We start from the raw sequence: 20128 nt of genomic DNA, 5'->3' as shown, positions 1-20128 counted from the left end.
GTTTTTTTTTTATCCACCCCCCTCTGTCAATTCTGGTGCAATTTAGCCACTTTGCGGAGCAATTTCTTATTATTAATACAACAGCATTTTGTTTATTTAATTTTTTTAATTCCAGGAGCAAATAAATATTATTTGCCTTTCCAAAGATACCTCCTCCTGTGTGTGTTGAGTTTGGGTTCTTGCTGAGGTGATACCCACCTCACCACTGGTCTCCCCCATTTTGCCAAGCACATAGTATTGACTCAGTGAGTGTCCCTTGAATGAGGGTGGAAGAACCAGTTGACTAAGAAGGTCATTCCTGGTCCTGAGGGGAGCCCCTGAATGGGTCACTCCAGTTCGACATCTACACCTCAGTCTTATCAGAGGGCTGGAGGCTCTGGGGATGAGTGGCCAAGGACATAGAGTCAACATCAGACCCACAACTACCCAATACTGTCTCTGCTCCAGGTGCTGCTTAACTTCCATCAGAGGCCCTGTCTCTGATAGGTCTCTCCTACTTGGATCAGATTCCCCAAGGCTGGAAAAGCTGAATACCTATGACCCATTGGCGACACCTGTTCCCACATCTGTGTTCTCCAGAAGCCTCTGCTGGCCTGGAATAAGTCTCCAGTGTTTGATCAGGGGGATCAAGCCCTGAGACCTGACCACCTAGGATGGCATGGGAATGTTGAGAGCTGGTGAAGGAGGACATGAGTTAGGAGTCAGGCCAGTCAGCAGGCTGTTGGTAGTTCCAGAAAAATTTGATCTTGGTGACTTAGGCCAAAGTAGCCCCAGCTAAAACCCTTTTCCTGGTCTCAGGTGGGCTGGCTTTTTCTTACCATTGGTGGTGTGAGCAAATTATGGCAATATTTCTGGAGAAATAACTAGCAATATTTTTCTTGATAGTATTTGAAAAAGCAGTGGTGAAAGGCATGAACTTAGCCTTCTTACCTGAGAATTTATACTAGTTTCCTATGGCTGCTATAACAAAATCATTTTACCACAAATTTAGGGACTTAAAAAATACAGATGTATTATCTTGTCCATCTGGAGATCAGAAGTCTCAAATGGGTCTGAGATTAAAGTGCCAGCAGGGCTTTGTTCCTTTTAGGTGGCTCTTGGTGGGACTTTTTTCCTTGCCTTTCCCAGATTCCAAAGGCTGCTTTCATTCCTTGGTACATTGCCCCGTCCATTCTCAAAGCCAGCAGCACAGCATCCCTCCAGCCTCTGCTCTCTTCACATCTCCTCTCATTCTTCTGCCTCCCGCCTCTTTCCTTTATAACAACTACTGGGATAACATTAGATCCACCCAGATAATCCAGGATAATCTCTTTATCTCAAGATTCTTAATTCAGTCATACCTTCGAAGTCCCTTCTGCATGTAAAGTAACATTCACAGGTTTGATAGGGAGATTAATGTGGTAAAAATCTATCAAAATGTCTGCTAGCTAAAAAAGAAAGAAAGAAAGAAAAATACATATTAAATGGATAAAAATTACATAATTTACAGTACACACCATGGTGTTTTGAAATATGTATACATCGTGGAATGGCTCAATCCACCTAATTAAAATAGCCATTATCTCACAAACTAATTATTAATTAAATATATCAATTACATAAGTTATTAAAAATATACACTCTTTGATGTAGCAATCCTCTTATTTGTACTTTATTTCATAGGAAAAAAGTACTTAAAACATTTAATAACATAGATGTAATTACATCATTGTTCATATTGGAAAAAAATAAAAAGGAAGGAAGGAAGAAGATGCGCCAACAGGAAATCACAGGAATGCCTGTCAAAGAGAGAATGACTGAACCCATTGTCTATTTAGAAAATGATGGATCTATTAAAGAAAATACAAGCTGCTTGTGGTAGCACGTACCTTTTAATCTCAGAGACTTGGGAGACTGAGGTAGGAGGATTGCAAGTTCAGAGGCCACCTTTGCAAATTAGTGACACCTTGTTTCCAAATAAAAAATAAAAAGGACTGGGAATATAACTCAGTGGTCAAACACCCCTGGCTTCAATTCCCAATATCAAAAGAGGGAGGGAGGGAGGGAGGAAGGGAGGGGGAGAGAGAGAGAATGAGAATATGAATGTGAGAATATTAGATCTACTCCTATAGAACTAGAGAAATGCCCTAAATGGAAGTAAGGCTAGAGGAAGAAGTTACAAAGTGATGATGTAGCATAATCTTGTTTTTGTTTTGAGTCAAGGTCTTGCTATGCTGCCAGGCCTGGCCTCCAACTCCTAGGCCCAAGTAATCCATCCATCTGCCTCAGCCTCTCCAGTGGCTGGGATTACAGGTGTGTGGGGGGAGGTGGACTAGCACGTGACTGTGTCTGTCTTCCCTTCTGATTGGGGCGGCATCCTGGGTCAACCCAGACGATAGCCCCAATCTTTAGGGTGCAAGCTACTGTGTCTTCGTGCATGGGCATGCCTTCCTACATCCCCATGGGTGGAGCTATGCTCACCTGTTCCTTTGTAATATTACCCCTTGCCCTGTTTGGGATAGAATGTTCCATGGAAACACCCTTTATGTGTCCCCTTCTCTTACTGTGCCCTTGGGTGTGGCCTTCCTAGATGTCAGTCAACCTGCTGACAGCAGACATCATGAGTCTAGACTCAGCCCTCTGAAACCTGACCCCTTGCATCATTTGAATAGCTTCTCCTCAATAAAAGGAGTCAGCAGAGCGCTCGCCCCCCCCCCTTTCTCTCTCTCTCTCTCTCTCTCTCTCTCTCTCCCCTAAAGGTCAGAGGAGCCGGCACAGCATCCCCAAAGAAAAAGGTATTTCTGTCTCGTGGTTATTTTGTGCAGCCCAGTTAGCCCAGTTCCCCTGGAGTGACCCCTGAGTGTTTTAGTCCTATGCAACCCAGCAGGTGTGTACCAATGCACTCGACCTGGCTTCATTCTTTTAAAGAACAAACATCAACTCTCCAAATTGTTTAGATATCTAGGTCAATTATTTAATGTCAGTATGTCTTGGTTATTTCATCTGTAATAAGGATAATGATAATTCTCACCTAATGGGCTCTTGCAAAGGTTAAGTGGGATGATTTATGTCCACTCCTTAGAATTCTACAAGCAGCAGCAGCCAGGGCATCTGTGTAAGGTGATTTGAGTGGAGAAAAGTGGGAAGGATGCATCCTACATGCTCACCTGGTGCCTCAGAGGTGGTGGAAGGGAGAGTATTACTTTCTTTTTGTATAATTTTGCATCTCTGCATGGATGGAGAAATTGTTACTGTAGTAACTTTTTTTTTTTGGTACCAAGAATTAAACTCAAGGGTACTCCACCACTGAGCCACATCCCAGCCCTATTTTGTATTTTATTTGGAGACTCACTGAATTTCTTAGTACCTCACTTTTGCTGAGGCTGGCTTTGAACTCACAATCCTTCTGTCTCTGCCTCCCAAACTGCTAGGATTATAGGCATGCGCCACAGTGTACAGCTGTAGTAACTTTTTAAACACTGTTGTTTTATTGGTAGTTGTTCTACCAACATAACCATTAACACTGAATTGGGAACAGCACGAACCTAAAAACATGTCATGATTCAAAGTTTGGTAATTTTGGAATGGGAATTTAATAATGAAAATTTAAAGGGAAAAATTGTAGGAGAGCCTTAACTCAGGGATGGTCTTGTGTGTCCGCAGTATTTACTGCCGAGGCTGTTCCAAGCCGCTGTGCTGTTCCTGTGCACTCCTGGACAGGGACCACAGCGACCTCAAGTGCGACATCAGCGCAGAGATCCAGCAGCGGCAAGAGGAGTTGGACACTATGGCACACGCACTGCAAGAGCAGGACAGTACCTTCAGCACTGCGCACGCAGAGATGCGCTCAGCCATTGGCCAGCTGGGCCGTGCGCGCGCGGACACAGAGGAGCTGATTAGCACACATGTACGCCAGGTGGTAGCACATGTGCTGGCACGGGAGCGCGAGCTGCTGGATGCAGTGAATGAGCAGTACCAGCGAGATTACCAAGAGATGGCCAGCCAGCTTCGTCGCCTGGATGCTGTGCTGCAGCGCATCCGCACTGGCGGTGCGCTGGTGCAGAGGATGAAGCGCTATGCCTCCGACCAGGAGGTTCTGGACATGCATGACTTCGTGCACAAAGCGCTCAACCGCTTACGCCAGGAGGAGCCCCAGAGCCTGCAAGCTGCCCTGCACACAGATGGCTTCGAGGAGTTCAAGGTTCGCCTGCAGGACTTCGTCTCTTGCATCACCCAGGGAACAGGTAAGCTGTGGTCATTTGAGGGTTTTTATAGGACCCTGTAGAATAGCTGTGACCCCTGAGGAACATGTGGAAGTTGACACACTGCAGACCTGAGTACCCAACCTGGCATATCATTTTAGCCCACTCTAGGAGGCTCTTAAGCCCCCGTTCTCAGGAATAGAGAAGTTAGCTGGAAGGTGGGGCCTAACAAAATCTCTGGGGAGTGATTGGGTGCTTGCTCAAAACCTTACCCCTGGCAGCTGACAACCTTTCTGGACTCTGCCTAGTACTGGGCACTTGGGAGCTGGAGAATGACACAGTGCTTGGCTCTGCATCAAACTCCAGGAATTGAAGCAGCTCTGTGTGGGGCTTTCAAAATGATTAGGAGAGGGGAACAAGGCACATGGGGGATGTCAGGGCTTTTTGACTAAATCTCTAAGATGGAATCTGAGCTCTGAGCAGCTGGTAGAGGGACAATCCAAAGTTACCTGAGCAGGTGTCAGTGGTGGAGAACTTACTTACTTCACCTGGAGCTGATGAACTTGGGCTCATAAAGGCATGCTCCTAGAGTGAGCATGACTTGTGCCTTCTCCACCTAAGCAGTGAGTATTTCTCCATATCTGGGAAATGACCCCAGAGTTTAAACAGTGCTTTGGATATTGTAACTGGTCAGCGGCAGAGAGAGAATTATTTTAGTCTGAAGCATGAGAATTTTATATTAGATTAAATATAAGCCAGGCATTGGATCAGGAAGAGCTCTCACTCCATAGGAGTCAGTGAGCAGAAATGGTCATCTACTTTTTGCCTTGCTGTTGGCTTGGAGATGGAGAAAGGTATACTTGGGGTTTGGAGTCAAACACAGTTGCTCTTTAATGCTGCCCCTTTCTCCCTTCTGGCTGGGTTCAGGCCTACTGCAGGCAAGGGAGCTTTTCTTCCAACTGCCACCCTCTCCACAGAGATGTCCTGGAGAATGGGTGTCCAGAGAAAGCAACAGAATTACTCTCTGTCACTGTCCCAGGCCAGGATGCCCCTCACTGGGATGTCTCTGACCTGCCATCCCTTCTCTGTGTTCTCCAGATGCAGCTGTATGCAGGAGAGCCAGCCCAGAGACTGCCGGAACTCCCAGGGAGCCTTTTGATGTTGACTTGGTGAGAGGGGTTTGAGGTGTGAAGGGGAGGTAGTAGGTGGTGTCCCTGTGTCTGAGAAGTACAGCAAGTGGCTAGACTGGAGCATTTATTGGGAGGGAGTTGAAGAAGGCATTAAGGAGGGTTTGGCTAGATGGCTCTGAGCTCCTACATGCCAAAGTAGCTGTTGATGGACATGCATGACTTCGTGCACAAAGCGCTCAACCGCCTGCGCCAGGAGGAGCCCCAGAGCCACATTCAGAGGGGTTAGATCCTGAGGTGGAGAAGGCAGTGGTTACTGAAAGCAGCCCTGTTGAATGTGGCAGATGACCTCCCTGTTCCCTTTACTCTACTCCAAACATGTAAGTCATTTCCTGGGGTCAACTTAGGTGGACCTTACCCTCGTCCTTCTCCCACACATGGTTCTTGGTTGAGAGAATGGGGCCAGGAGTCAGATCTCCTTCCTAGGTATGATTCCAGGGCCATCATACCTAAGAGCAACAGCCATCTCATATGCCATCTCATGTTGGCTTTACCTCTGCAGAACGCCTGTCCAGCTTTCGTGAGCACCCCTCCAGAGACAGGAAGGTCGTTCATTCTGGAGGCAGCCACTCCCATCTCTGGATGGCTCTGACTTAGAAAGTTCTTCCTGGGTGGTGGCATCCCTTCAGCTTGCCCCCTTCAGTGCTCACAGGCATGGCTCCCCTCCAGCAGGATAAGCCTTCTCAGTTCCTTCCTGGACCTGCCAGGTGGTCTCTTCCCCAGACTAGTCACTCCAGCTCATATGTTCCTGTCAAGGGTCTGGGCTCAGCACTGAGCAGTTCTCCATGGAAAGCAAATCTTCTGGTGAGGCAGAGGTACAGCAAGCTTTACCAGGGTGTGATCCGTAGGACAGAGAGATTGCTGTGGGCTGAGGCAATCAGGAGAGGCTTCCTGGGGGAGGTAGGACTTAAGAGTCTGAAAGTTTTAGAACTAGAAGAGAGTATGAAGTCTAAGCCCCTCTTTTCAGAGGATGAAGCCAAAGAGGCCTTCCCCAAGGCCACACACAGCAAATTAGAGGCAGGATTAAAAGCCAGCTCTTACTACCTTGGGTACTGCATCCCCGTATACATACTTTCAAAATAAGAAGGCAATTTAATTTATTTTCTAATAGGTCACATAGTCACACAGTCAGAAATTAAAATATAGAAAGTGACAAATAGCATGTCTCCCTCCTCCCTCATCTGCCAATTCTTATGCCCAGATACTTATCTTTTTTCATTTCTTATAAATCATTCAGAATTATTCAGAAAATATGATTGTAGATGCTTGCCTTTTCTACTTCATTATTATGCAAAGATAGCATAACACAGTGTATACATGGTATTGTACTCTGGGTTTTTGTGCTCAATGATGTATTTCAAAATTCTTTCCCTGTCAGTAGTAGAAAGCTTCCTAATACTTTGCTGGCACTTTTTTTTTTTTTTGTACCAAGAAGTGAACCCAAGGGCACTTAACCACTAAGCCATATCTCTAGCCCTTTTTAATATTTTATTTAGACACAGGGTCTCATTAAGTTGTTTAGGCCCTTGCTAAGTTGCTGGGGCTGGCTTTGAACTTGCAGTCCTCTTGCCTTAGACTTCAGAGCCACTGGGATTACAGGTGTACACCACTTTGCCTGTCTCCTGGCACCTTTTGGCAGGGAAGTCAGTAGTAGAAAGCTTCCTGCCACCTATTTGTGGTCTTTTAAATGGATGGAGTGCCTTGTTTAGCCAGTTCCCTATTGTCGGTAGTTTTATTACCACAAACTGTGCTAAAGTGGACGTCTGCAAAGAAATAATATGAAATAAAATTATCTATTTTTTTCTTTCTTTATTTACTTTATTTTTAATTTTTTTTTAGTGGTAGATGGACACAGTGTCTTTACTTATTTATTTATTTTTATGTGGTACTGAGATTCGAACCCAGTGCCTCACACATGCAAGGCAAGTGATCTACCATTGAGCTACAACCCCAGTCCTATTTACTTATGTGGTGCTGAGGATCAAACCTAGCTTCACACATGCTAGGCAAGTGCTCTACCATTGAGCTATAATCCCAGCCCCTAAATATCTATTTTTATTTTTTTCTTTGCTTAGTTTCTTCAAAAGGCATTAAAATTATGTAATAATTATAACAATTATTATTGAAGAGGTAATGCTTACAGATATAGTCTATATAAGAATACTACCCAGAAATGGAGTATCATAAAATATTTAGAGATATATGGTTTGAGCAATGACTGCTACATCGTTTTGATATAGGTACATGAAGCACTTGGCCCTGAGCCTGGCATTGAGTAGTAATAAAAACAGTATTTTCATCATCGTTATCATCATCATCACCATTAATAGCACTTAAGTGCCAGGTGCTCGCCTAAACATTTTGCTTGAATTTAATACATTTCTTCCATACTGCCATTTGAGGTAAGTATTGTTATTCCCATTTTACAGAAGGGACTGAGGCTCAGTGAGTTTTAAGTAATTGGTCCAACTTGTATAGTAGCTGACCAGTAGAGGTAAGGCCCAGGGGGCAGACTCAAGTTCACAGGAGGTCAGGTTCTGCCCTGTGGGAGGATTTCTCACTGCTGGAAATGTGTAGTCTTGGCAGCAAGCACCTTGTGCCTGGATACGTACAAGCCGGGCTGGCTCGTGGCCATGTCTTGAGGAGGAGTGGTCCCTGAGGTATCTTCCAGCCTTGTTAAGATACCCAGGAACTTAATTGGTGCCTGGACACCAAGGTCGGGAGCAGGTGAAGTCATGGAGAGGGAAGACTCCTTGTCCCCAGTGAGCTCCAAGCTCGGGACCAGGGAGTCTATCTGAGGCTGCCTGCAGGCCTGGGGTCATGGGCCCAAGACCTGCTGCCTGATCATTTCTGATTCTCTTGTTTCCTGACTTCACAGCCGGACGAGGCACAGAGGGTGCAGGCCCAGGCCCTGGGGCTGGCTGAGGCCCAACCTGTGGCTGTGGTACAGTCGGTGCCCGGAGCACACCCTGTGCCACTGTATGCCTTCTCCATCAAAGGCTCCTCTTACAGTGAGGTAAGCCTCTCCCAGCCCCTGCCTCTTTCAGAAGGCCCCCACATTCTACCAGGACAGTCAGCTGAAGCTAGGGTAAAAATCCCAGCCTTCAGAAGCTCTTCAGGAGGAAGTATTTGCTTGACATCTACTCTGTGCCCTCCCTTGCTCTTGGCTGCACCATCTGGAAGTTCTCCTCTAAGCATGAGCCACTCCAGCCCAGCTGGGGTGCTGGGACACCCAGTACTGTCAAAGAGCAGCAGAGGTTGGTGGTCAGCAGCTAGGAGCAGTGCGCATGGCGGTGTGGGAGGTTTCCTGTCTGAAGAGGGGCATTCTGTGTGGCAGAGGGAATAGCAGGAGCAAAAACATGGCCCTAGGACTCCAGCAACCAGACAGGATCTCTGCTTCCAACCCTGGAGCCCCTGACCTAGCCTTGTGACTCCCCACTGCACAGGAGGTCTCCAACACAACCACCCCCAAGAAGAGGAAGTCCTGCCATACCCAGTGTTCCAGAAAGGTCATCAAGCTGGAGTCTGAGGAAGACAAGGAGGCGAGATTGGCTCCAAGTTCCCCGGAGCAGCCCAGGCCCAGTACCTCCAAGGCTGTCTCACCTCCCCATTTGGATGGGCCCCCCAGCCCTGAAAGCCCCATCATAGGAAAAGAGGTCCTCTTGCCCAACAACAACCACGTGCTTGGCGACGCTGGGGAGGCAGGTAGGGAGGTGGTTAGGGCAGCAAATGCTGCCCTCCAGGGTCTGGGTGGGACCCTTCTGCATTCTGACCCTACCCAGGAATGCAAAGCCAACAGGATGCCCTTGTGTGTCTTTCTCTGAGCTGCCAGTTTATTGTGTGCTTTGCTGTGATGCCTGTTCAGGGAACCGAGGGGCTAGCATGCTCAGTGCTATGAATCCTTTCCCCAGAACATTCTTCCAGTGCCTAGCATCATGCCTGTGCACAGGGTGGTTGTCCCCAGGAAATGTTTGGTGAATGACTAGCACAGTCCCAAAGAGGACTTGGGTAAAGTTCATGTCCATCATTTCCCCCAATTTTTCTACCTAAGTATCTCCTTTGTCCTCATGAGATTTTTTTTTTTTTAGAGACAGGGTCTCACTGAGTTGTTTAGTCATGAGATATCTTAGTCTGAGTCCTTGAGCAGGAATTGAGGTCAATACCAAGGATGCTGGAATAACAGGGTGTTTTTTTGTTTGTTTGTTTGTTTTAATTTTTTTCATGGATCTTCCTGACCTAGAGTTGAGCTTTGTTCATTGTAGGTCCCAGATTGACCCCTGACCCTTGTCATACCCTGAGCCCTGACTGCTATTCCTTATTCACAAATGCTGTTGATCATCAAAGGGTTTCTATTAACTAGATGAAGCATCTTTTAATTCTAGATAGCTAAGCTCACAGGGCTAAGATTGGAACAAGCCAATGTGCTTCTTTAGGACTGTAAAAGGTTTATAGGGTATGGTGGCATACACCTATAACTCTAGAGGCTAAGACAGGAGCATCACTTGCACCCAGGAGTTTAGAGCCAGCCTGGTCAATGGAAAGACCCTGTTTTGGGGGGAAAAGAAAAATCACAAAAAGTTCTAAACCAGGTAGTGGTTGTTAAGGCCTCCTATATAGAGAGCAAATTCTGCATTCAGGACCAGTAGCTGCATTAAATATTCATAGATGAGGCACAATAGGGAGTGATAAAAATTCATGTGTTAGTAACCCAAACCTGAACAGAAAGCAGATCCACCCTGGCACATGTGATGAATGTTCACATCACCCCGCAATGCTTCATCACCCCCAGTCTACTGACCTGCAAGGACCCCACTCTATCCCAGTGAGCACCCCCCACCCTAGCCAGTGTGCATTCCAGGAAGGACCTAATGTCACCTTCCCTCGCTGTTTCAGAGGAGCGCATCGTTGTGATCAGCAGCTCAGAAGACTCAGATGCCGAGAACTCGGTGAGTGGCCCAGAAGTTCGACCCAGGACTCCAGCCTCCCCTTATTCCAGGTCCCAGGGGCCACAGCCACAGCAGGTGACTCTCAGACTTGCCTTGCGCCTAGGGAATTTTCCAGCAAGGCATTAAGGCCTATGCTGTCCCAGGGAGAGTCTCTTAAGTGCCAGCTAAATGCCTGGACTACCCCAGCCCTCTCACCACACCAAGGCAGGAGCCTTTGGTGGCCGCATGTATTCTTGCAATGCTTGCTAGAGCACTTCCTTTCGGGGTCCTGGCTCTCCTCTGGAATGTCCAAGGCATTTGTCTGGAGCAACTTCCTCACATATTTTCTGTCCTCTACATCCTCTGTGAGAGGGACTGGACAAGAACCCATTCCCTGGTTAATCTCAGCCAGTGAGCATCAGTGAAGAGAAGGAAAGGGTGTGAGGCACAGGCAGCACTGTGCAGGGGCCAGACAAGCTAGTTTGACTCCATGTAAGAAAGAACTTCTTTAAAGCCATCCTTCAGTGAAACCAGTGGCTTCATGGGATCTCATGGGTAGTGATCCTTCTGTCCCTAGAGGTGTGTTAGAGGCTGGGCTGTCACCTTTCCAGGGAAAGAGGGATCTGAATCGAGCAAAAGGTTAAACTGGGTGGTCCTGAGGTCCCTTCCGGCCCTCAGTCTGAGGTTCTGTGTTGGAAAGTGCACGGAGCCGCCGGAGACTGCTGAGCCACACTCCTCACCAGCCCACTCCCTGCTGAGCACGCCAGGAGCTGCCCACCCCCATCCAGCCTCCCACCAGCTCCAAGGCACAGGCCACTTGCCAACCTGGCCTCCCCACCATTCCACGGCCGTCCCCGATGCTGAATCTCCCAGCCAGCCTGCCGATCACCAGGAGCATGCTGCCATCCACCGTGGGATCAGCGTCTACCCGTGCAGGGCACAGAGAGCCAACCGCCTTCACCGCATTCTCCGCTTGCCTGCCCAACTATATCGTGTCCCCATGTGGACTTCCTTTCCCCCTGCTGCCCAGGCTACCACCTCTACCACCACAGGGTCTCCTAGCCATCCTACCAATGCCCAGGAGTGTCCTCCCTGTCTTCAGAGAGCCATCAGCCCACCCCGCCAGGTGTGCAGGTCCCTGCGATCCCGCTGCCGCTCCCTCAGGGGTTCCCGCCATTTAGCTCAGTGGCTCCAAAATATCTTTGCCCTCCCTCACTCCTACGCAGATTCCCAATTTAATGCCTCTTCCATAAGAGGCCCACAGGGAGGCCAAGTACCCCAGACTTTTAGAACAAGAGTTCCCCCCAGGGATTGTGGCAGAGCTCCCATGGAGAATCCCCAAGTCCAAGTCCCAACTGGAAGTTTCTCTAATTGCTTTCCCATTTTCCCACCCTCCCAAGAGGCCCCCCACCAGCCTAGGCCCGGATACCCCTAAGACAGACCTCTGAGAGCCCCGAGTGCCTCCCTCCTCTGTAGCTGCTGGCCACCTCCCTCCCAACTTTGCAGCCAGACCCCCTGCCTTCACCAGCCCATGTACCTAAAGGCCTGCAGAGTAGACATGGGTTAATTCCCAATCAAGGGAGAGACCAAGGAATGAATGGGCCTCTGGGTAAGGAGACGAGGCCCCCATGACTGAAGGGACACTGAAGGCATTGCTGAGATTTGGGCTACCCTTCCTCACAGGCCTGTTTGCCCAAGAGGGGAGTTCTCTTGCCCTTTGTACCTTCCTGTGTCCCAAGCCCCATCTCCATCCCCTACCCAAGCCTGTCCCCTGAGCCTCTGCCAGGATCTGAGCCCCTGTGTGCAGGGACTGTGTCTATCCCAAGACCTGGCAGATGTGGCTGCTTAATAAATTCTTGCTGAATGATCATCCTTGCGAACCCTTATTCCATGACCATCAGATTCCCTGGTGGGTTGAGCTGTTCCCTGCAGGTGGTTTTGTCTCCTTCCTGCAGAAAACTTGGTTCTCAGAACTCCAGGGATACCACATTCCTTCTTCCTCCCACACTCCTCAGCATCAGAGGTGGGAGGTGGGGCAAGGCCCTGGACTGTCCCAGTCCCACCACGTGGTAAGACCCCCTGTGCCATTGAGGAACAATTCAGGGGGTGTACCCAACTTTCCCTGCCTCAGACATCCACCCCCCACCCCAATAGAGGGAAGACGTGAGCATCTGCCACCTAGATTTCTTCCTCCACTCAGTTCCTACCTTCTTACTGAGTATCTTCAACATCCCTCACCCTGCCCTTTGCTACAACCTCTCAAGGATCTTCACCTCACTTCACTTTAGCTACCAAACCTGTGGCCATATCACGTACCTTACCACTGCCAAGAACCACTGACCTCTAACCTGGTCCACTCAGACTACAGTCTCAGGTTCCTTGAGCCCTTGGTCCTGACTGCCAGCACCATCCTCTTTCAGTCATTCTTCATCAGCATCAGGATCTCAGATCCCAGTTCACAGGACCTGCTTTTAGGCCTGCCCCGCTGAAACAGCCCTAGTAGGATTCAGGAGCTTGCTGCCTCTTTGCTGCCCCCTGAAGGCGAGATTTATTGGAGAAAAGACACCCAGAGAGGAAAAATGCAAAGGATGGTATCCAGCCTCTGAGGGCCCCTTGGTGCTCCTGCACATCACCTTCCTGCTTGCCACCACAACTCCCTACCACCACTTCTCTAGGCTTCATCCTGACCCTCACTTTCAGCTGGTGAGTGTACTCTGCTCCAGAGAGAAGCTCTCTGATGGCCTAGGAATGGTGGACATCTTGCTACCTAATTGCAGATTTATCTGACCCTGTCACATCGCTTCATCTGTCCCTTTTGTTAGGGTGGTGGGGCTGTCTGCCTGCCTCTAAGATTCACCTTGTGTCCTGGCCCAGCTCCCTAGAGCCTCACTCCATCTTCTCATCCTCATCTCTCCACCTTTTGATGCTTTCACTTCCTTCTGAACTCAACACCTGGAGACACGTCCTGCCCATCTCCACTCCCCCTCCCCTTGTTTAGGGTTCATGCTTCTTCCTCACCCCACTTCTCTGTGCCTCCCTGCCATGCCAGTGAACCCTACCCACTGGCACTAGGGAATCCCCTGCCTGTGAGTGCAGTGGTCCCTTCAATCCTGGGTATCCTTGATCAGCATCAGCGGTTTCCTCCTGCTGCTGTGGGTACTCCATTCTTGAGTCTCTCCATTCTTGTAACGTTGGCATTCTTCCAGCTTTGGTTTTAACCCTCTTTATTTAGTCTGCACATTCTCACGATGATCTCAGCTGTACCATGATTCCAATTACCGCTCTGGGGTAGCTAAGGCCCATGTCTGCTCCTGCTGCCACATTAGTGTGTCCAGTGGCCTTGAACAGATCAACTAGGGTGCAGTAGAGGTACCCCAGCCTCATCCTCTCTTCTTTCCTCTCCAAGGATTGTCCTACCCTCTGACCCCAGAGCCACCCAGAACCCCTCCTTTTTTATTATTCCTCACATCCAGCTAATGTTTGAGTCATGTCTTTCCATGGGCCATATTCCTGATACCTGGGAGATTTTTTCCATCCTGTGATCTTGATAAGGTTAAAGCTACCACTGACCTTAGGTAGAAGTAGAAGCCCAAGGAAGGAAAGACGGAGAAGAGGATGGTGATGCCAGTAGCCTCACCACATATCCTGGAGAGTTGAGCTGAGGAACTGAATCCAGTAATATGTGGGGGCAGAGAGGGAAGAAAGGCATCCATCCAACCCCAGCTATCCACAAGGAGTCAGTGGGGTTAATCAGGTTGGAGGGATAAGTATATTTTGAGTTATGAAGTGAAAAACCAGAAGCCTGCTTGCTTTAGAGCTGGACCGGAGATATGGGAGAGAGCCAGACGCCCACTGCTTTTGCATGTATAATCTTTAGAAATACATAAAAATAAATTAATCATTATAGGAGTCCCAAACTTTTAAATATATATGTAGTATTTAAAACAACAAGAACAAATTAAGTCCCCTTTGTGTATTTCTCACCCATTTTCATGGTCCCTTCCAGACCCCTAGTGATCCTAGGGCACCTTCAGTATCTCCAGTGCAAGTTCCCATTCCCCAGAGCAAGGGGTTAGGGTGCTCTAGAGGGCCCCATCCCTATGTCCTCCCCATCTGCAGCCTTTATCCAGCCTTACAGTGAGTGAGAGTTGTGGAATACTGGCCTGCTGAAGCTGCACATTTTCCAAGTGTCCCTGGGATGAGGAGGGGACTCTGCATGGACTTCGGCTGTGTCTGTTGCTGGACTTTGCCCTTATGGGACTTGGGTGAGAAACTTTGAGCAAAGAGGAATGTTCCAGAAAGAGTTCATCCCTGCTGGAGGAGGGAGTGGGGATGCAGTCATGGGGTGGAGGGCCAGTCCCAGGCCTGCTGTGGGATGAGGACTGTTTAAAAACTGCAAGAGTGGGTCAGCAAGATCTCTAATAGGGGCCTTCTTTTAGTACATAAAGCAGCACAAGATAGATGTTCTCATCTACTTTTGTGACAGATGACTGGCTCCAGTGCCTCAGTGGCAGCAGCAGAACCAAACGGAAATAGGAGGGGCTTGGCCTAGGGGTGGCCTGTGTCAGCCATGGCAGTGGTGACCAGCAGAGGAAGGGAGGCCTGTGGGAAGCAGCTGGTCCAGAGGAGGGCCATGATGCTGATGAGTGTGCATATCAGAAAAAAAAAAAAAAAAAAAAAGACCTGAGTGCTTGGCTGAGAAGGTGAGAGCCACATTTGCTGCGGGGCAGTGTTGCCTTCACAGGGGCCAGAGCAGCAAGCGGAAGGGCTGCAGAGGCCACAGGCTAGCCAATGGGATGACCCAAGTTCATTGTTACATGTGCTGTGTCTCCAGAGCCTTCACGATTATAAGAGCTGGGGTTTGTGTCTGCAAAAACCAAAAATATGTGTGTCTTACCAAAATGATCCCAGCTGTAGCTGAAGCTTGGGTGCTTAGAAAGTTGGGAGGTCAGGGACTATTGCAGAGCATTAATGTCAGACACTAGATCCTTTTAGGAGGCTGGATGCTGACTGTCAAAGAATTTGGCTCATGTCTGGCTGATGACCAAACATGAAATGAATCTGAAGTTAGGACAGTGGTTCTCAAGCTTGGGAGTTTTAGCAACTACAGATTGCTAGGTCCCACCTCCAGTTGTTCTAGCTTGGAATTTTAGCAACTACAGATTGCTGGGTCCCACCTCCAGATGTTCTAATTCCATTAGTCTAGGGCGCAGCCTGGGCTTCAGAGTTTTTCAATACTACTAATGCTTAGCCAAAGTCAAGGGACACTGAATTGGGGGATTCAATTGTACATATGTGCCCTGAATGGACTCATACTGGGTATAACACATTAGGCATCTTCTGAGTAAACCTCCTGGACTTTTGGAAGCTCCAGTGTCAACCCATCACTTCCCACGAGCACCCTTGGTATGGCAGACAGACCTGCCATATTGAATTGGAGTGCAGCTGACCCACTCCAGCTTGAGATCTGTGATGAGGAGGAGTGAGGTAGACACAGCTGGTGAGCCACAGTGCAAGTCTACCCTAGTTGCTTTTATATTCTGAAAATGTCCTGGATCCCATGTGGCTCCATCTGAGTGGTTTTGCTTTCAGAGAAACACAGTTCACTAACCAAGTATAATAATAATAATAATAATAAATGCCTTCCAGTATGTACTTGCCTCTTTCAGAGAATAGTAAATGGAATCAATTTATGACCCCTACCAGCACTTCTGCAATTCCTCCTCCCCTTGCTCCCACTCCAGAGTTTATCATTTTTCCTTCTCTGGTCCTCACCCATGGACAGGCACCTCTTTTCTCTACCCCACTGCCTTCTTTCCCCCTTTTGCTTTCCCCTCCAGGCAAACCTTTACCAAGAACTATCTGCTCTGTGCACCCCTGCCCTCACACCCAGCTTTGTGATTTGTGGAATAAAGAATTTGAGGAGTGGGGCCTGAAAGGTGGGACAGGAGAGTTTCCCTTAGTGAGCAGGGAGGAAAATATGTCTGGTGCCAGGCCTTCTAGGTGCTGATTGCCCTTCTGGTGGCCCTGAGACTTTAGAAAAGTCTTGCTTAAAGTGCCGGGTTTCAGCACAACCCTGCTGTGCTGCTGGGAATGAAGGGGAGCAGGGGGGATTGAGGGTTTATAGGTGGATGGATTAAATGCAAGGCATTCCTGTGGGACCAGTCCTTCTTTACTGGTCTCACACCATACTTTATAGCAACCCCTCAAGAGGAACAGTGGAGGAGGAGGTGTCAGGGCTGAAAGCTCCCGCCTTTCTTCCACTGACAAGCTCAGGGAAGGGAGTGTCCTGTTAGTGAGGAACCAGCCATGCTCCCTTAGGGAAGCAGCTTCATTTTACTCAGGACAAAGCACAGTTCCATGTCTACAACAATGGGAAGCTCTAAATGAGATTCTGGTGGCATCCCTGAATGACCTGCTGTGAAGACAGGGAAGGAGGTCCAAAGGTACTGCTATGTGGTTCTCTTCTCTGGAGAGCCCTCCTCTTGGAAGACAGCTTTGAAGGTGAGAAGCCTGACTCTGAGGTCTGAAGGAATGAGCCAGGTGGAAGTGCTCAGAGCCATCAAGGAGCATTTGTAGTTATGTTTGGAGCAAAAAGAAGAATGGAGACAAGAAAACCCAATGTGCCATATCAGTGGGTAGCAAAATGGGCTCAGCCAAGGAAACAGCTCTTCAGCCATTGGCAAGACGGAACTGAGGCTTGGGAAAGACCTGTGAGAGCAGCCCAGCTCCTTCCACCAACCCAAGCAGGACAGCACCACCCCTCAAGGGCCTGGAGATAGAAAACAGTTTGCCCAAGAAAGGCAAGAAGGCAGAGTCTAAAGTCTCCCAGCTAGCAACCTGGAGGACCCCTCAAAGAAGGATCCCTACAAAAGGAGAAAGCAGTATGATGGGATCACTCAGTAAGATGTCAAATCAGTCTTTGACCATGCAGTCGAGCAAGGATGCAGAGATACAGGTATTTGGCAAGTGCTCCTCAGATCCTTAGATGTAAAAAGGCAAAACCAGTTCTAGATGCATCCATAATGATGTCTACTTCTGTCAGTGACTGGAGACAAATTGGAGAGCCTGGTGTGAGGCAATGAAATGCAAACGGAGTAAAAAGCAGTTACTCTAAGGAAAATCCACCCCATTTTTACTTGCTTGTGGGCAGTAATGATTTTTCTCTTGGCTGAAGTTTGTGGAAAACAAATGTTTCACCTAGACAGTGGAGGGGTCCTGGGAATGTGCTAATTGACTCCTAGGCCAAGAATTTAGCCAGAGCCCAAAGTAAATAGAGCTCCAGCCCCAAGTGACACCAACTCCATTGACAAGCCAGAGATAGTACATAAATACATGAGGACTTCTGTGGGCTCTGTCCCCGTAGTGCCCCCAGCTAATTCTGAGACAGTGGCCATGCCACTTCTTCTTGGTCCCTGACTAATATCCACAGGTGGCATTCACAGGACATTCACCAAAGACAGGACATCTGGGTTTGGCAGTTATGCACATGACAAGCAATTAACTCCTTTATTTTTTTAATATTCCTTAGTTGTCAATGGACCTTTATTTCATTGATTTGTATGTGGTGCTGAGAATCGAACCCAGTGCCTCACATGCTAGGCAAGAGCTCTACCACTGAGCCAAACCCCAGCCCCCAATTAACTCCTTTTTATCACCAGAGGCTACACCCTGCTCTGCAGCCCTCTGGAGCACTTTCCACCTCCTCAGGATCCCCACCTTGGGGCCTTTCAGACAGTGTTCCAGCCAGGGCTGACATTGGTGCTGGAGAGCAGAATTTCAAATGCCAAGCCCAAGACACCCAGGCTCCTCTGTGCAGCTGGGGCTTAGATGCTGTAAGATAAGTGGTCTCCAAGCTCCAGGGCTCTGGGCTCCCCCCACTGCCCTCTCACTGCCTGGGACCTATGTGTCCACCTAGATGTGATGTTTAGGAGGCTGAGCAGTTCTCTCTCTCCCCTTGCGTAGGACTCTGGGATCTCAGCTGGCTTTGGGGACAAGGAAAACCAGGTTTCTGGCCCCTTCTGAAAAAATCTCCTTGGGTTCCATATGAGGCTCCTTCCTGTCCCAAGTTTGTGATGTTTCTTCTGAGTCTGTGCAGGGACATGAAATTAGTAGCAGATAGCTCAGGTTCTGCCCACTAGGGAAGGCCATCCTTTCCCTGAGTCTCCACGAGCAGCACAACTTGCCCCCACACACTGAAATCTTCTCATACTTGTACATGCTTATATCCATACAGGTCCACAGATTCATGCCCCTTTTGCACACACACTTATGCTTGACACTCAAGCTCATTTCCACACATCCATAGCTATGCACATGCTTGATTGCCTGCATGAACTCTCCACACCCCCGACACACATACTCTTTCCCTAAGGCAGGTGCCCTGATTCACACTTATGGCTCTCACATGTGACACACCCAGTTCTCACCTGTTCTTTCTCTCTCTCTCTCTCTCTCTCTCTCTCTCTCTCTCTCTCTCACACACACACACACACACACACACACATACATGTAAACACATTGTCCTGAACTTACATTCCCCAAATGTGCCCTCCCTCATGTGCACACAGAGGCCCTGGCAAGTGCCCACACTTGCTCCTGGTCATATGCTCACCTTGCCAGTTCCCTCCTTAAGGCCTCTGAACCCCTGACCTGTTGGTTTTTCTGTGTTGCAGTCCTCCCGAGAGCTGGATGACAGCAGCAGCGAGTCCAGTGACCTCCAGCTGGAGGGCCCCAGCTCCCTCAGGGTCCTGGACGAGAGCCTCGCCGACCCCCGAGCAGAAGACAGGCCCCTGGTTTTCTTTGACCTCAAGATTGACAATGAAAGTGGGTTCTTCTGAAGCCACCTCCACCCCTTTCTAGCTTAGTCTTTGAGTCTCCAAGAAAAGTGTAGGCAGAGCTCTCAATGAGGCCCAGGTCAGCCCGAGCTCAGCCACGGTGATTGCAGCCACAGTGGGCAGAGCTCTTTGGCTCCCCTGTTGTCACACATGCATGGCTTGGCGGTCTGAACAGGTCATCTGCCTGGAACAATACTTGCATTTGGGAGGGAGGCATGTTCCTCCATGAGTTCACATCTGACCAGACCATCTCTTAGAGCCTGGGGACACACTTCTAAACAGTGTGTTTCATTGATGAGACTAGTAATCCTTCGAGACCTTGGCTATGGCTGTACATTTCTGAGTACCAGGCCCATCCCACAGATGGAGGCACAGGGAGGCAAACAGAGTCAAGGTCACAGATCCTATGACCCCTTTTCTCAGAAGCCCTTTGTTCTCCTTCCCCTTCATGCTTTCCCTGGCTCCGTAATGCCCCTCTTGAAGCCAGAAGCCCTGGGCCCTGCCCTGCAGCATGGACTTGACATTGGGGCTAGAAGCAGCAGGTGTTTTCATGGTAGAGGAAAGTCATTTGCATACTTCTGTAGGAGGCTGTAGCCATGGTCCTAGGGGACTATGCTGGGCAGTTCTGCTGTCTGTGCTCTGGGGAGCCTCAGTTAAGTGACTGATGGGATTGGAGGCAGGAGTGTGGAGTGAGGGGCTGGGAAGAAACAGTCTGGGGTCACAGAGGCCGATAGAAAACAGACAGGAGGAATCTGGGTCCTGAGGATTTGGCCAACTCTGCTATGGGTGGTATGGGGAAGAGCTAGATCCCCAGGTGAACAAGGTGGGCGGCCTACCTGACCTCTGTCCCATCAGAGCCAGGTCCAACCTGCATCTGGTTCCTGCCAGCAGGCCCCAAGGTGGGATCTCTAAATGGTGGGTTGATAGCCCCTTGATGTCCCCCTGCACCAGCCCTCCAGTGCTCTTGGGCCCTCACCCTGCCCTTCTCTCCTGCCCAG

At 49.0% G+C, this 20128-nt stretch overlaps 1 protein-coding gene across 7 annotated transcripts in view; it reads left to right on the top strand.

Annotated features, from left to right (window-relative positions):
- The window catches only part of Pml (PML nuclear body scaffold), a 42331-nt gene that overhangs the window by 18463 nt on the left and 3740 nt on the right, over positions 1-20128 (top strand). For 2 of the 7 annotated variants that reach the window (XM_046427926.2, XM_046427930.2), the window contains exons 3-8: positions 3643-4223; positions 5280-5350; positions 8247-8384; positions 8815-9073; positions 10262-10314; positions 18969-19119. In XM_046427926.2, the coding sequence (XP_046283882.1) occupies positions 3643-4223; positions 5280-5350; positions 8247-8384; positions 8815-9073; positions 10262-10314; positions 18969-19119 (1253 nt within the window). Of the gene's footprint in view, positions 1-3642; positions 4224-5279; positions 5351-8246; positions 8385-8814; positions 9074-10261; positions 10315-10904; positions 12164-18968; positions 19120-20128 lie in introns of those variants that run through there. The other 5 variants (XM_046427928.2, XM_046427932.2, XM_046427933.2 and 2 more) reach the window with 5 other exon arrangements.

Source organism: Marmota monax, unplaced genomic scaffold (assembly GCF_021218885.2).
Source record: "Marmota monax isolate L192 unplaced genomic scaffold, Marmota_monax_Labrador192_F-V1.1 WCK01_AAM20220418_F8-fsc00111, whole genome shotgun sequence".
Classification (NCBI taxonomy): Eukaryota; Metazoa; Chordata; class Mammalia; order Rodentia; family Sciuridae; genus Marmota; species Marmota monax.
The sequence above is the reverse complement of the archived record's forward strand: the minus strand, read 5'-3'. Positions and strand labels throughout refer to the sequence as shown.